Below are 18481 nucleotides of genomic sequence, written 5' to 3' on the forward strand. Positions count from 1 at the left end.
AGAATTATTCAATATTAATGGTGGTTATCTCAGAGGGAAGGCATTGGCAGGGGTTTGGGAGTGTGGAAGGGGTCAGGGAAAGTCTCCTTGTTGAAAGAGGCATTTAAGCTGATTTATAGTGGAGGAGAAGGTCATGCAGACTGAGGCACTGGGAAGTGAGAGATTTTGAGAGAGTAATAATGTATATGTTGAAATTCCCTAAAATAAGGGAAGGAGTTGAGGTGATAATTATTTTTAGAACAAAGCAATACATTTTGCATTGTGCTCTATTATCCTAAACTTATTTTTTGAGATACTGAATTTGATCTAGAAAATTCAGAAATCTAAGTAATAGTTACTAAACTTCTAGAAAATATGGTTAGTTCCTATTAATTAAACAAATATTTACAAACATACTTTCCATTTTTATATTCTATCAGGTTTAAAAATTTTTTGTTTCTCATTTGACATGTGAAAGATAGGCTACGCTAAGGTATTCAAGAAAGGTATCAAAAAAAGAACAAGCCTTTTACAAATAGCTGGCAATTTAGAAAACTGATTTTTAAATCATTAAAAAAAATCAGCATTCTCATAGTGCCCAAACCTACAGTGTTTATAACTTCTTGTTTGCCATCCATTTTTGAAGAGGACCAATGATATGGGATGATGTCTTGACTTTTGAGTAAATTGTATTTAAGTGAGTTGCATAAAATTCTTATTTCTCTCTTCCAGAGTTATCACAGTCCAGTGGCAAGACAAAAGTCAGGACAACTGACAAAGGGCCAGGATGCAGTAGATGACTGATGTTTTTGATGTCCAAGCAAAAGCTCCACTTTAGAGGAGCTGCTTCAGCTGCCTTACTGGCTATTAGAACAAAGTGTTTTCATCTATTGATTTGGGGGCCATTGGGTATTCAGAGAAGATTAGAAGTACTGTTATCTGGGGTTGCTGAGCACTTTTCAGGGGTGCCCATCCAACTCTGGAATCCATCTTTCACTTAACTCTCACCTGTAGCTCCAAAAAGCTGTAGTATACATAGTGGCCATACCTTGGTAAAAACTTTCTTGCCATACAATGGGCTAAACTGGGTTGAAGATAACAAAAAACTTTAAAACTTAAAAAACCCTAAAAATGGGAAAGAACATGAATCTTGTAACTATGGGAAAATATTCTAAATTAATTAATTAAATGAATTTAAGAAACTCTAAAAATTAAAAAAAAAACTAAATCTTCAATGAGTTAGGGAGATATGTACCCTAAGCAATCAACTTGTATTTATTGAATGAACAAATGAATGCTACATTTTTCATGTGGGTTGTACAGGGAAGAAGAGGCAGTGTGGAACAAATAGGTTAACCTGTGTTGAAGATAACAAAAAAAAAACTTTAAAAACTTTTTAAAAAGTAAAAAAAGGTTAAAAACCCTCAAAAACTAAAAAATTAAGCCTTCAATGATTTAGGAAGATGTGTACCCTAAGCAATCAACTTGTATTTGTTGAATAAACAAATAAATGTTAACATTTTTTGAGAAGAAGAGTCAGTGTGGAACAGGGGGAAGAAAGCTACATTTGGAGTTAAAAAGAACAGATTTTAATCCTGGCTCTGAGACTTACCATGCAGCCATAGACAATTTTCTTTTTCTTTCTGGTCCTCAGAGTTCCTTATCTGCAAAAAGGGAGGATTCTACTAAATGGTCTCTGAGGTCTCCTAGAAATTTAAGTCTATGATCCTATGATTTCCAGTTTTTAGTAAAAATCCTTAGAAACAAGACCTTTGGCCAGAAAAGCAAACAAAGAACCTAGAAAGATTTTTCCCCCTTTCAGCAGAAAGGCACTAGGCCATCTTCCACCTTAATATTAGAACAGAAATATTTAGGAATAGTTTGAAAAAAGGCAAACAACAGTATATATGTTTTGCAAAAGTGAGTTACAAATTAAAAGCTTATAACTGATGCTTAATTAGCAAAAGAATTAGAGGGGGGAAACAAAAGAGATGTGTTCAGTGCTTGCTTTCATATTTCAGGCCCAAATATTAGAAATGTAATAAATGTTTTAAACTTTATAGAACACTAGTTTCAAAGTAAGCCACTTCATTCAGAAAACCACAAATTAATATCATCTGTGTTATACTGTATTTTTAATATTCAAAAAATAGTTCCCAATTATATAGTAATCTGGCTCAGATCCCACCTAGGGTCTTGGTGGGCCTTGAGTATAACACTTCTATTAAAGAGTATCAAAATGAAAAAAATTATATGGCAAGGTAAAAGATTAAAAGAAATGAGTATTACTGGTATATATTTTTGTAATTCTTACTTCTTCCAGTATATCATTGAACTTTGGCTGGGAGATAAATACATAGAACTGAATTTGTGGTGAAATAAGTTTATGGTCATTGAATTTAGTCCAAATAAACAAAAATAAATATGTGGATGAATAAGAATTTTTAATATAGAAATAAGACATAATGTTCCCTCCTATAAACAATGAGAATATTTTTAGCTCTCTCACTGCTGAATACAGTGGAAATTACATGAGACCTATAGTTTGAAAATATGGATTTGAATCTTGGTTTTACCACTTTACCACTTGTTTTGGGTTTTTTGTTATTAACTTAAAATTTAATACATACTTTTACAAAACAAACTACGTGAAGGCAGAATGAGTTCATGAACTATCTGTTTTTTATTTATTAAAATTATTTATTTAAACAGAGACTTCAACTAAAAGGCACTTGTCAACAACAACACTTTCCTGGGTCCGCATGGGCAAGTGATTTGCTGAAGGAACAGAAATCAAAAAGACTGAGTAGACTTCACCTTCCAATTGACCAAGTTTAAGTACAATACATAATTCTTTTTTTGGTTTCATCTCTGTCTTCAATAAATATACATTTGACAGATAGATAATACTGATATAAAATTTTAAGTACTAATTGTGGGTCATTTACCCACTGAAGAATCATCACTGTGAAATTCTTAGGCATGGTCAAAGCAAAAGAGCGCTTTGCAGTAACATTCCTAAAAAAAAAAAAAACCACACACACACACCAATTGACTCATATTATGGTACTATAAGGAATGAATTTCAGTCATGTTAGGAGATTGTCAGTAACTAAAAATAGATGTGATGAGTTGCCCCAAGTCATTAGTTCATAATCAACCAACCACCACCACCAACAACAATAACAACAACAACAACAAAAACAGACCATTAAACAAGATCACCCCTTGATGTAAAGTTAATTTTTTTTTTTTGGTGGTTGGGGGTGGAAGGTAGGGTGGAAGGAAGGTTTGAGACTTGTGAAAACATCAAAGTAAAGAACTCCCAATATTGAACCACCTTCCAGCATTGCCCCTTCCGCCTTTCCCAACTGGGAATATTCATTGCCAATATACCAATATTCATTGGCAACTTGATTAACTTATTGTCTTAGAGAATAGTTTGGGATAGTTAAGAATTTATGCAATTTGCCCCATAGTATTACACCAGGTGCTGCTATTTAGATACATCACACACCATATCATGCTCTTGAATCATAGCAATTACATAAAGTAAAAGTCTTGGAAAAGAGTCCCTGTTAGTTTTCTATTCTGACAAAAGATTTATAAGGGAGTCCTGCTAAAGTCCTTACTAAAGACTAGCTTCTTCAATTTTCAAAGTATAGTCATTAATGGAACCAAACCTTACAAACCTTGAACAAAAACACAATGAAGGCAAATTACCTTGCTCTTGTACTTCTGATGACCAAGCCGGAATTTCACATAGGGGTCACTCAATCCATTTGAATCCATGGCCTTGAGGTCTCGTCCCTCTATCAAAGTGATGCTGACTATTCCTCTCCATAAGTGGGATTTTCTGTGCAGGTCTGAGAGACGTAAACTTTGGGTCTGAAACTTGGGGTAAAGGAAAAGAGTGTTACTTTGGAACATAACAAATAATTTACTTGATATTTGAGGTTTTAAAAATGCCATTACTCAAAAAGAGCCAATTTTTTTTTTACCTGTTTGAAGATTTTAAACTATCTATCATACACATTAATTATAACCCTGTGGCAGTTTGAGGGATCTTTGTAAAGAGTTTAATCATGAAAAAAAATCATCAAAATGCACATTTTATCCTAAAGATATCAAGAGTTTCAAGTTTTCAAATCCCAATGACTTGTAGGAACTTTGAGAAAGTTTGGAATTCCTGCAAATGCTACAACCAATACTCACCTGCCAAAAATCATTTATGAAAGTAGTCTTAGACACTGAATAGAACCGTTAAATTATAGCAATTTGTTCCTTACTTATTTTTGCTTTAAATGATCTATTTTCTTTGGAGTCCTGAATATATTGTTACAATTCATTCTTATCTGTAGGGTTACTAAGATTCTGGAAGCAAAATATCACTGCCACCTCTCTGTTGGCACTTTGTCCACCGAGAAACTCTCCATTGGAGAGGAAAATGTTGAAAATGCTTGGACTTGTTGTTTACTGTTGACCTTGATAGAATAACTAAAATCCACCAAACAATTGGCACTTATATCTGAAGCCTGCCTTCCCACAAGGGAGAAAAAACACACTTTAAAAATTATATATATATATACATATATATATATATATTTGTGATGAATGTATACTCCTAATTTTATTTCTCCTTTAGATATCTGAATATTTTAAATCACATTTTGTCAGTCATGTTCCCTTTTAAATTATAATTATATTCAACCTGAATGAAAACACAACAGCATAGAAGGCAGTAAAGCTATCCATCTCAGTATTAAAAGTGGCCTAATAGAAGATTTATTTGGTAAACAAAACAAACTAAAAATGTAGTCTATGATCTTGACACATTTCACTTTGGCTTTTGCATGAAATCTTTTTTGACTGGATTTTATCAGTGTAGGGAGCTCCCATTTAAGAATTCTGCCCAACAATGCTAACTGGTACCTTCTCTGCAATTTACTTTCTTATGGAGTTGTCTATTAGTGGTACCAAAGTGATTGTTTCTTTTTATAACCCCATTCACAATTTTCTTTGCATTAATTTCAAAAGGAATTCCAAGAATCGTCTTAAATTGAAGTGTTCCTAAATTGTTGTTTAACCTACAGTTTACCTAATTTCTTTTGCTTTAATTGTATAATTGTGGTCTAATTCATATAACTTGATTTTATTGTGACTTAGTTTTTTTCACATGATAATAATGGCTTATATAGCTAATATCTTTTGGAAATAAGGCTTTCCACACAACTGAAGTTTGCCCCTCTGAGATCATAATTTAAATTATCTATCAATCAACCTATTTATCTACCTTTCATCTCTTATTTGTATTCCCAGTGCTTAACTTAAAATAGTGATAAATATCTAATGAACCCTCTATCTGACTTTCTATCTATTTCTGATAAAATTATTTCTTTATAAAATATGTTGGGTCTTCTAGTTTCTTATATAGGGAAAACTAGACTTTCCCCCTCTGTAGTGCCATGTCAGTATGAGTAAACAATAGGACAAAGTCATTTCACTTGTTGGAATCTCTTGTTTTTCATTTGGAAACTAAATAGATAATTATCTGAACTTCACAGTTCAGTTCTGAAATTCTTAAATTCTGGAATCCATTAGATCATTATTTGGCAATAGAATTCTATGTCTTCTTCTTAGTTTTCCTTTGCTCCTCCTGCAATGTCTGTTGTCTCTGACATTGCTGTTGTCATAGTGCCTCCAATATTACACGATTCTCCTTTTTCCCTTCTAGTTTACTATTTTTAAGTTTCTGTGGATTGGGAGCCTATGTCATTAAGCATAAGATTTTTATATAAAAGTCAGCAAGCAGGGCTCTAAGTGAGGGCTCTGGCAATTATGCTTATCAATTTAGTAGAGGCTTTGTAATAACTTTGAAAGATAGTCATACATACAAGCTAAGGCTACTTCTGTTTCTCTTCCTGCAACATTAAACTATAACATAAGTATTACTGTATCTTGGAATGATTCTGACTACTAACTCCTTCCTAGCACTATAATTTTTGGTCCACCACTGCTGAAATTTATGGAATAGGAAAATATTTCCCTCACAATGGATCCCACACTCCCAACTAATACTAATGCATGATATCTACTTTTTAAAAATTATATGCATCTGTTTATATCTCTAAATTTTAACCATTTTGTTAGGTAATCTAATTGTTACTTCTTTGGAAGTTAGAATAAAGAATAAAGAAGCAATTCAAGTTCCCAAAGGTAAAGAAATATAACATTAGAATTGTTTCCAATTGAGTTTATTTCCCCTCCCCCCAAAAATTTTTATGGAATCAATAAAGAAATATTTAAGTTTTTGAAAGGTTATCCTTCTGATTCCTCACAGAAGATAAAGAATTTGATCTACAGAATAAAAAAAAGAACACGAAATACTTAATGCTCATGAGGAAATAAAATGAACTTAATGGAGATTTTAGTGCTACCATTAGTTGTTATGAAATGCTTTTCTATGGCTTGGCAGGGATGTTTCCAAAATGAATTGAATAATGAAATAGATAAAGTGATCACTGGTGGTGGTGGTAGTGATGGAGGTGGTAGTAGGTGGTGGTGGTGGCTGAGAGTGTGGGGAAAATATTTTCCCATTGCAAAATTTTCAGCAATGGAGGATCAACAATTGTAGTGTCTTGGCTAAGGTTTTTTTTAAATGATAAACTAATATATGGAGAAACGTTACTCTATTAAAAATACCCCCCTCTTTTTAAAGGATTATGTCTTTCAACAGAAGCATTCATCAGTGAAGCAGTTTTATTTTTGTTACAAAATGTTTGCAGTCATGACAACTTATAGTCTAAGGTTGAGGAAGAATTAATGAGCTTAAAGCAAGACTATTAAGAAAGGTAATGATGAATGGAACATAGATGACAAATAAGAGAGGATTATATGACAATGGACAAAAAAGTGAAGGATAAGAAAATGCTAAGTAGCCAACCCTATGCATTCAAATACTTGAAACTCTTCTGAAATTAATCAGAAAATACTTAACCCATAGTACAACTTTTCTGATGTACATTTGAAGAGAGCAACATAGGATTCAGCTAACAAATGGAAAAATAAAGCTTTGTTTCATTTTCTATTTAAAAAATCAAATGCCTCATTCGAAATAAAAAAAAATTGATGCCTGGGTATCACATGTTTATAATAATATTAATAATAAAATTATTTAGTGAGTACCTATATTATGTCTACTCTAATAGCATATACATGCTTTTTAATGTTTACAATCCTCAGATCAGTTGCTACTTCTTCCTCTTTCTTCCCTTTCTTTCTTGCCTTCTCCTCTTCCTTTTTCCTTGCTCTTTATACTTCTTTCCATATCTCTCTCTCTGCTATTTAAAAATAAAACAAAACCCCAAAGCAAAAAACAAAACAAAACAAACCACCACCAAAAAGGTCATTTATCTTTGTACTGACTTACTGATTAATAAGACCAGGTTAACAATATATAGTTTCAGAAATTCAAGCGAAATAGGCATTGGCACTTTTTGCAATTTCAACTGGAAGGTTTTTATCAGGTGAGTAAATTAGTTCAATTAAAATGAGTGTTAAATTATTGCCCTTCATCATGCCATAAAAACAGTATGGATGAGGAAATGAATTTTGAGTAAGGTCATTATACTGTCAGTTTGCTGCTCATATAAATTTAGAAAGGGGAAAGGGAATGGTACGACTTACTTGTGCATTTTGGCAACAAGGATTCTGAAGCTCTGCTCTGAAGAAGCCCAAGGCTGGAAAAGCAGGGGTTCTGTAGGTCTGGATTGAAATGAATGGTCAGAACTAAATGAGGAAGTGAACAGTGTGCCTATCCATTTCCAATCTTCATAAGTGTTTGCATCATCTTCAGAAACCAATTTTGGAAAAAGTCATAGTAACTACTTTCTAAGGTACCAGAAAATTTCTTAGAGTACAGAAAAGATAAGCATATATTTTATGCAAGGTACAAACATGATTATTATTGTTGTCCTTTGGTAGGAAGATTTACTGGAATTGGAATACTAATCTTTTACCTTATAAAAGACAAGACTTCTGTTCATTACTACTGAAGTCCTACAACCTAGCTAGGTTTCAAGTATAGTCTCATTGATATGCAATATGCCCACTTGCTGCCAACTATAGTGCTGCCAGTTGACTGCTGTCAATGGACCAGTCTGGGTAGGCTCATTACTAGAATGAAGTTTGTAGTAGGAGCAACTCCTAAAAACTATCCACTAACTTTAAGGGGGGCACTAATCAAGATGAGTAGGAGATTCCCCATTCCCTACTAGGTAGTTCCTATTTTTCCTGAGTAAATAATTATCTCTGAAGTATTGAAATAAGAATAATTGATATTCAAAGACTTATGAAATTTGTAGATAAAAAGATGCAGTGGCCATGGGAAAAAAGACTCCAGCTTTGTTCAATGACTGTACCAATGGGAAACAAAACAAAACAAAATGGCAACAAGAAGTGATTTGGGGTGGGGTGGAGAAGACAATTTCTTTATTCTCAAACTTCTTTTTTTGAAAAGTCTCTTGCTTTTTATGTAAAATTACATAAGTAAAAACCTACACAAAATGTTGAAAGTTCCAACATGATTGTTCCAGTTGTTTGCTACTAGGTTATACAATTAGATGACAGTATACAATCACATAAAGACTGAATTCCAAATAGAAACAGGCCAACAGTAGATATATTTCATTTAGAGACATAGCCAAGGTAACAACAACAATAAAAGCACCTCTAACTTCAAATGAAATCAGCAAAATATCTAGCCTTATAATAATATATAAGAAACTCATAATGTACCCAAGCAAGAAAGATAGGGAGGAGCAAAGAATGTTGCAGAGAGGGTGATCAAAGAAGATGATGTTAGCAGATAGAGTCAGGATATAGAAATCTTCTAAAAGTAAAGATGTGAGTAGAATAATCAAAGTTAATATTATGGATGAGGAGAAATAAACTGGATCAAAATAACCTTCTGGATTATTTTGGAAGATAGAATGAGCTATAAAATCTCTAACAAAGTCATTATTCCAAGAAGCCATCTCTGGAGGTCTGGGTATCATGAGAGCAATAAAATAGAGATCTGGATGAATATGCTTTGTACTATCTTTGTATGTTTCTGTTTATTCTTTTTGTGTGTGTATTGTTTCCCCTCTGAGAGGGGAAAGGAAGGGACTCTTTGTATTATTTATTTTCCTTATAGCATTACTAGGTCCTAATATAATATATAGAACACAGTAAGTATTTGGTCATTGGTTGGTTGGTTGGTTGATTATGTTGGAGAAAGGTATATTACACAGATAAGAAGAGAACAATTAGTTGCTCAGAACAGACTTCCAAGGCTAGATACATACTCATGCATTTTCAGGGTAGGAAGTTTTAGAATTTGGGTTATTAACATTGAAATAAAATATAGTATATTACAAATTTCTAATTTAGTCAGTGTGAGAACATTCTCTCCCAATGTAGATCATAATCTTCACAGCAGTATGAGGAGAAGAAATCTTGCAGTTGTCTGAGGCTCAGAGGGCATTCATTTGAGGCAACTAAATGGTTCCATAGTGCACAGAGCAGTAGGTCTGTATTCAGGAAGATCTGAGTTCAAATTCAGTGTCAGACACTTATTCACTCTGTTGCCTTGGGCAAATCACTTAATCTTTAATTACTTATTTATTAATTACTAATTAATTAGTAATGATCTACTTCTTAATCTATTTAGCATGAAAGTTAGTGATCTTCCTACTTTATTTACTAATAATCTTTTGCTTTTGTTCCCTTTTAATTCATTCTTATGTTTGTCTAGCCCTGCTAGACAAACCTACATATTATAAAACTGGTGTGAAAGATATTACTTGTGAGTTGACAATGAGGCACTACTTCTGATAGAGTCCATTTTCTCTCTATTTTCAGCCCAGGAGTACATGTGCCTTGATTTAATCAAATGACCCATGAGACACTTTATAAAGAAGAGATAATGACAGCTTTAGTGTGACTGTTTTTGTACTACGAATACCCATACTTATCAAAGCATGGTACAATTATCGGCTCAGTCCCAGTCACTGAAGCTTTCTATCTTTCTCTTTCCCTACTAAGTTTATTCCAGTGAATTGCACCCAGATGATGTGTCCAACAAGTGGATTTGTTTGGCACTTCATCTATCTTTCAATGCAGATCTGTCTTTTTCAATAAACCTGTTAGTGCTTTGTTCAACTTAGTTTTAGAACTATATAGATATAAAAATCTTTGATCTTTTATTGTCCTTGGAAGACTATTCTCAAACACAGTGATTATCAGTGGAGATATTTTCCTTTTTTGTGTTCTGAAATTTTCTTTAACAAACTTCACTTCTATTCAATTTAAGAAAAATTCATTAAATGTCTGTTGTATCAAAACACTGCCAGATCCTTGGAGAGGAAACATACTTTATTATTTTATTTTTTTAAAACCCTTACCTTCCATCTTGGAATCAACACTGTGTATTGGCTCCAAGGCAGAAGAGTGGTAAGGCTAGGAAATGGGGGTGAAGTGACTTGCCCAAGGTCACACAGCTGGGAAGTGTATGAGGTCAGATTTGAACCTACCTCCCATCTCTAGGCCTGGCTCTCAATCCACTGAGCCACCCAGATGCCCTAGAAACACTCTTTAGATGAGAAATAGGCCAGTTCTTCAGAGAGCTTAAAGTCTAGAACAGTGGTTCTCAACCTTTCTAATGCCGTGACCCCACAATACAGTTCCTCATGTTGCAGTGACTCCAAACCAAAAAATTATTTTGGTGGCTACTTCAAAACTGTAATTTTGCTACAGTTATGATTCGGAATGTAAATACCTGATATACGTTATATATTCTCATTGCTACAAATTGAGAGGTTGAGAACCATTGGTTTAGAAGGATATGGCACCTACAGATGTAGCTAAAATAAAAAAGATTAAGTATATCAGTGAAGTGTCAAAAAAATCCCAAAAAGTTTTGTCCAATTTTTTTTGTCTTAACAGTGACCATAGTATTTCAGTATTTTGTGCTGACTTACTACTATAATGTTCTGAAATTTTCTGTAAATGTCACAAATCTTTTTTTTAAATAAGTCTCAGTTTCAATACTTCTAAAAAGGAGATATTATCTTCTGGTAGCCAACTTATCTTTCTCACTAATACATTTAATACTTCTGTGAACCAAAAATTGAATTCCTTTATTTTATGTATTGGTTTTTCCTTGTTCAACATGTTCTATTTAACTATTCATTACAAAGAATACTATGTGCAAACTTTTTTTTCAGAAGCCTTTAGTTAGTATTATGTCTTAAAGGCAATTGGGAGAGAGGGTTTAAAATAAGTGATTGACAAAAATTATAATTAAAAATTATCTGAAAAAGCATAATCCCTTGTGAGGCTCTGATTAATCTGGGATTAATTTGAGTCTCACCCTATTTTATTTTTATCCCCTTTGCCACCAAAATTACAACTCCTATGTGAGTTACTTGTTTTGGGGGTTCTATTAAAAATAACTACAAAATCACTTCTCAAAAATGTACTGCTTTCAAGATGTTTGGGTTTATATAGACCTCTATTATTTTTAGTCTTTTACAAAGAGTGATTTCTCTGATAAGATAATTGAAAAACATTTCACAAAGGTTTAGTATTTTCTTAATTCAATTTCTGGACCCTCTAAATTTGATTCATATCTTAATTAGATATATTTCAGTTTTTATTCCTGGTGCCATTCTCTTCATCTGAGATAGCATGTTTTTCATCCAAAATCATCTGCATTATTTAAGATTTTGGCCTTTTGAATACTTCTATGGAAAACCTATTGTTTTCTATACTTTTGTGAGGGGAAAAAAAGGTCAAAGAGAAGTGGTATTGATGATCAAACTGACTCTTGATCATATATATTCAAGTTCTGTATCTATCTTCACATTTTAGAGAAGGGTCTTGAACTACTGATCATCTGAATTAGAAAATCAAGATACTGATACAAAAATTCAATTCCTTCTCCAACAACATTCATATATTGATGACTTAAGGAACAACTTGGAAAGTGCCACACAATGTGGAAGATGTTTAGTAGGGAAACCAGAGAGTCATACCTCTATCTGGGTGTATTTCTCACATTTCATAATTGGTGCTAAAATATCCTATATGGACTGCTATTCCCTTAACTACTCATTGAAATATTATGAAAATATTCAGAGCCAGTATGATGTGGATGGTAGACCTCAGAAAGCTGGTTTGCACTGTGGATCATGTGCAGAACTTAGGATCAGAAAGTCCTAAATTCAAATGCTATTTCAGACATTTTATTAGTCATGTGACTCTGGGCAAATAATCTAACCTCTTTTAGCCTCCATTTTGTTATCTATAAATTGAGGACATTGAAATTACCTCTAAAGTCCCTTTTAATTCTAAATCTATCATCCTATGATTTCCACCACTAAATAACTATTAGTATTTTGGGCACCCTCTGTACTTCAGTTTCTTCATCTGTAAAATAAGATTGGATGAAGTGATGTCTCAGGACAGTTAGGTGGTACAGTAGATAGAATTCTGGACTTGAAGTCAGGAAGATGCAGCTTCATAAGTTCAAATTTGTCTTCAGATGCTTACTAGCTTTGTGATCCTGATCAAGTCACTTTATCCTATTTGCTTCAGTTTTATCAACTGTAAAATGAGCTGGAAAAGGACATGACAAGCTACTCTGCTATTTTTGCCAAGAAAACCCCATATGGGGTCATGAAGAGTTGGCCATGACTGAACAATGAAGGATCTTTAAAATTCCTTCCAAACCTAAAACTTTATGACCTCTTTGAATAATATCCATTCCAGGATCTTAGAAAAAGACATTTTGTTAAACCTCAATGATCAATTTAAGTTATTCATTTTAATTATATATTTGGTACAAGAAATATTAGGTAGTTAAGAGTATTAGGGAATGTCAATGGACAATATTGGATGATTAGAATAGATGGGAAACATTGAAATTTGGACAAGTAGGTGGTGAAAATGAGCATTTCATAGGTAATAACTAAAAACATCATCATGTAGAGCAAATTGTGGAAGTGGAATATCTGGTGGCATGTCTTCAGTAAAAAGAAACAAAATTTTCAATTGTTTTGGGTTCTCCGCATAAATTGTATGTGTGTATATACACACATAAACCCCCCCCCCCCCACACACACACATTTATATATGGGAGATAGGAGAATAGAAGGAAAAAATATTCTGGTCTATTATCCTAGATAATGTGGCTAAGAGTATTATTCATTTTGAATAACTAGCAAAATAAAGTAGAAATGACAATTTTACAAAAGCCCCTCAATAATGTTAAAGATGTTGAATAATTCAAAAGATGGGGGCCCATGTCTGAAATAATTCTCATATAAAATTCTCTGGGCAATTTAAGAAAATGAATAAACAAATAGGTTATTTAATTTACTTCAAGAAAGTAAATGTACTACTTAAAAAAACAGGGGTTACTTATCAAGAAGCCTCAAATGAAATGAAGAAAAGAAATGATAAGGTTCTAATCCTCGAGTTATCTATGGTCGCTAAAAGTCTAAACAAGATTTCAGCCAGAAAAGAGAGTAACTATTGTGGTTTTCTGCACTTCTACACTGGCCAGCTAAGAGTTCTGCCAGAGCACTGGCATTCTATACTATAAAAGCTGTGCTGAGTCTAATCATTTTAAAATTTGGGGCTAAGTGATTTAAGGGACCTGAATGTTCTTTGAGGACCAAAAAAGAACAAGAAAATGCCACGGTGTTTCCAGTGCAATTTTTAAAACTATGAAATGCTATCCAAGGTGCACATTTCAAAGAAATAGGAAAACTCACAGAGAGATGATATTAGTAATCAGTTTAGAATTATAGCAGGGAAAGTAGGATGATGGGGCTCATAAAAAAGTAAGTAGTGTTGAACTGAAATCTCTTCTTACACAAAATTCGGATACTCAAGTCTCACTTTTCTCTTTCCTTAAATATAAAGGAGGGTTATAGATTTCTTAAAAATTAATGAAACATTAAAGAAATACAGACCATGAAAAAGATTTTAAATAGTGCACAATTGGCCTAAAATTTCTATGGAATAAGTATAGGACATTTTCAAAGAGGAGCTCTAAAATTTATGTTAAGTCCACATCATGGCAGGAACAAGGCACCCAAAGCTTGTTTCTTGGGTGAAAGATGGAACCTTGAAGACCCATCTATTTCAGATCATGCTATTACTATCCAAAGATATAGTATAGAACTAGAACTAATGGAATAAGTCACCAGAAGAAACCAAAATCCTCTATTGGTACTGAATTTGTGACAAAACTCCTTCTTCAAAGAACTAAGTTAAAAATGAGTTTTAGAAGTAATAAATCTGTTTAGTCTTTTTGAATGAGGAAATAAAAGGGGAATTAAATTTAGTTGCCACAAATGATTTAGTATTTCACATAAGAGGATCAATCAAGAATGTGAAAACAATGTCTTTGGCAGTTCATGATGAAAGCCAAATTTTCCAGTCTAAAACAAAAATCAAGATTAGCACGATAACACATTGAAACATTACCCTCCACCAGAAAGACTTCACTGAGAAATACGATCCAAGCACTTCATTTTCTGAGAGTTCCTAGAAACAAACAAATATTTAGCTAAATTCTGAGTTTGTTTCAGAAATATGTTAGCAAAAAAAAAATACCCAAACCTAAAATAAAATTTAAAAACCTCTGTTTTCCATAAATTTTCTGAATTTTCTTTATATCTCTTATGGAGCAGATTATTTTTCCCATCAATGACACTGAGGTTCAAAGAAGAGCTCTTTCTACACACTTGGATTTACCATTTCCTTCTTGGTGACCCTTCAATAGATCTCTTAATCTCTTATACTTTCACTATTAACAGCAGAATTATTAATTATTATTATTATTAATTCAAATTGAATTATTAAATTCAAAACAATTTGTTTTCAGGTAAAATAAAATTCCTCTTTTTCCTTAAAAAAAAGATTTAAAATTTCAGACTGCCAGAGCATTTTAAAAAACCTATAAAAAGCACTTCATTCTTCTGCCAACTTTCCATAGACTTTTAATGAAGTATCTCTTAACTGATGAAGTTTTTTTTTTTTTTGGCTCCGAGGTATACACTGTTCAGAAGTCCATGTGGTTTCATTAAGAATATGTGCCTTTTTTGTAAAAGTAAAATGTGGCTAACCTCCTTTTAAAAATTCAGACTTGTCCTATTGCAATGTTAATAAAACTGATGCTCAGAAGAGATTTGTGGTCAAATGAATGCAGTCACATTAAGTCCGACACTGGAAACAGTTTATTAAAAGAAACAAGCTTTGAGAAAAGTCTCCAGTGGGTCAAAAAGTAATGGATAGAATACTTTACATTTTATTTTTTAGGCTGTGCCCATTTTAAGCTAGTTCAGAAGTCAGGAAAATGTGCTAATTTATAGGATTTAAAATTACTCTCTTTAGAAAAGCTCATATTTTTCTCATATAACGGCTTTCTTTCATTGCTAGAAGAAATATGTTTAAACAACTGTAACATTTATGTAGTAAAGAGAAAGAACAGAGGATGGTGAGAAAGAGCCATGGGTTGATGAAGGAGTCTGTGATTATGGTTATCATTGTCAAGATTATTAATTAAGAACCTGAATAGCCTGTCAAAATCAGCTTAGAAAATTTCAATAAGAAATTTAAACTGTATGTGAATGGGGGAGGTGGCTTAGTGTGAAAGCTGTGCCTAGAGACTGGAGATCCTGGGTCCAAATCTCAGACACTTCCTGGTTGTGTGACCCTGGATCAGTCACTTAAAGCCCATTGCCCAACTCTTACCACTCTTTTGCCTGGGAACCATTACATAGTATTGATTCTAAGACAGAAGGTAAAAATTTTTAAAGGTGTGTGTGTGTGTATGTGTGTGTTTGGAAAACTGATATAATACATTTATTTCATTTTCTGATATAGTATTTAGTAAAATGGAATGCCTAGTGGATAACTTTTCAGAGAAAACAACTCCATTTTCAGAAGATAACCCGTAACTCCTTGAAAATAGATTTTTTTTTGCTTTTTTTTGTGCCTCCAGAATTTAGCAAGATTACTTAAAAATATTTACTGTTTAATTAATAGTTAGTTATATGTCATCTCTTGTACTTCAGTCCTATTCTAGGGTTTCTTTTTATTGCTAAAATAACTTCGAGTTCTTAAATCTATGCCAAAGATGTCAAATTTGAATAGAAAAGGATCCCTGTGGGCCATGCACTCAAGAGTTTTTCAAGCTGTGAGTCTGAAGCCTCTGCTGTATGCCAATAAAAGTACAAATTCTACCAAATTGACAGGTCTTCAAGTAGGAAAAAGGCCCAGTGATGTCAGTCATCTCAAGACTGGCCCAAGTTTAAAAAGAGTTATCATTTCAAGGTGAACCACTTGATGATGAGTATTTTGGCCAAAGAATCTCTACTATTTTCTAAACCATGGATGGTTTCCATTTGTGCAAATGGAGAGAGTAATAGCACAGATGAAAGTCTTAGATCTTTTGAAATTCTGAACAAGTCTAATATGATTCATTTCTTTGATAATACTCAGCTGTCATCAGTTGGAGAAGTAAAATGTAGCTCGGAGCTTCTGAAAAGCTTCTTTAAAGAAGTATTTTTGAATTTGAATATTGCTGATAATACAAAATTTGGAAAATTCATATTCCTGAAGGTTGCTCTCTTCTTAGTGCTGCAATGCACTCTTTTTATGGTAACATACCAACGTATGTTTTCTGGCTTAAAAATACTACTTTTGTGACAGACCACTGAAAGTAAATTCTAATAGTTCCTATTGGGATTTTTAGCAAAATATCAAAATCACCCTTTGCTTTCATTTTGTGTGCCTTATGGAGATTTCTATTATCAGTTCTTTTCATTAAAATATATGAAGTGTTGACAAATACATACAATATTCAAGATTAAAAAGGAAATGATTCAAATATAAGAACAAGAGTGATTCCTTAATAGATAAATGGTGAAAGGATCTGAATGTTATAAAAAGAAATCCAAACCATTAATAGACTCTTCAAAAATTGCTCCAAATACTAGTAATTATTTAAGAGAAACATACATTAAAACAACTCCAAAGTTTCACCTCGTGCCCATTGAACTGGCAAAAATGCAAAGGAACAAGAAAATTGAAGGGGGGACTGAGGAAGACAGTGAAAATTAATACACTGTAGATGATTAGTTATTTTGAAAAGGAACTTGGAAGTATACCCCAAAAGCTTCTAAATTATTCATCCATTAAATCCAGAATTATCACTGCTCGGCCTATAGCTCTAGATACCTCAAAGATATCAAAGATAGGTAAAAGAATCAATATGCATAAACCTATTTATAGTGTCTTTTTGTGATGGCAAAGATTTGGAAACAAAGAAGAGGTTACCCATCAATTGGGATATAATTGAATAAATTAAGGTAAATGAACATAATGAAATATTACTAAGCCATAAGAAATGAAGCAAGGAGAAGTTTGGGTCAAATCTGGGAAAATACTATGATATTTTGGAAAGTGAAATGAGCAAAACCCAGAGACCAATTTATATAATAGCCTTATAATAAAAAACAATTTTGAAAGACAAGAACTCTGATCAATGGAATGATCAATAATGGCTTCAAAGGATTGATGATGAAACACACTACTGTTACCTTTTTATAGAGAGGTAACGAATTGAAGGTGTGTGAGGTAAATATTTAGGAGATCTCCATCCCACAAACCCCAGTGACTCAACATAGTAGGAAACAGTCATGGATCCTACAGCATCAAGGTATGGGGGAGCCACTGATGGTAAGCCATGGGCCAATCAGTGTGTGTGTGTGTGTGTGTGTGTGTGTGTGTGTGTGTGTATGAGTGATGAGCTACAGTTTTGAAAGTTTGTGCAAGAAGCTGGGAACTCTCCCTTTCTCTGGACTGGTCTCTTGAACTAACTGCATCCCTGACTCTCTCTGCTCTCTTATCTCACCTAATCATCTTTGCCAAGCAGTGGCATCAGGTACCTCAAATGGAGGATCAGATTTTCGCTTAAAGTTAGAAAGGTTGAAACCCATTTCTCTCTTTCTCCTTCTTTACTAATAAATGCTTATGGATTTAGTAATAAGCACCCAGATTAACTTTTATGTGTAACAAAGGTGAAGAATGAGTCATATATTCCTAGCTGAGACAAAGAAGATCTGTTTTGCTTGATTATGAATATCTGTTATAAAAGGATTTCTTTTTCTTTTATTTGAGGGTTAGATCTTGAGAGAAGGGGAATAGAGATGAAATTACAAATATAGAAAGGAAAAAGAAATAAGGGGGGATGTAAGTAAGATAAGAGGGTCATTGAAGGATTAAAAACATGCACAGAAGGGAACAAAACAAAAACAAAAAGAGGAAAACAGACAAGTAAGACAACTTTGAAAATAACATGGTGACTTTGTTATGCTGAGTGTCCTCCAAAGTCTTAGAACATTTTTACCAAAGCTTACTTACAAGACCTAAAAAAAAGCAAACT

The 18481-nt window shown here is 33.1% G+C and overlaps 1 protein-coding gene across 11 annotated transcripts in view; it reads right to left on the reverse strand.

The window, feature by feature from the left end:
* Positions 1–18481, reverse strand: part of MCTP1 (multiple C2 and transmembrane domain containing 1) — a 774261-nt gene that overhangs the window by 286700 nt on the left and 469080 nt on the right. For 5 of the 11 annotated variants that reach the window (XM_056820811.1, XM_056820812.1, XM_056820809.1 and 2 more), the window contains one exon: positions 3703–3873. In XM_056820811.1, coding sequence (XP_056676789.1) covers positions 3703–3873 — 171 coding nt within the window. Of the gene's footprint in view, positions 1–3702; positions 3874–7665; positions 7744–14517; positions 14578–18481 lie in introns of all 11 variants that reach the window. The other 6 variants (XM_056820808.1, XM_056820807.1, XM_056820813.1 and 3 more) reach the window with 2 other exon arrangements.

This window comes from Monodelphis domestica, chromosome 3 (genome assembly GCF_027887165.1).
Source record: "Monodelphis domestica isolate mMonDom1 chromosome 3, mMonDom1.pri, whole genome shotgun sequence".
NCBI classification, from domain to species: Eukaryota; Metazoa; Chordata; class Mammalia; order Didelphimorphia; family Didelphidae; genus Monodelphis; species Monodelphis domestica.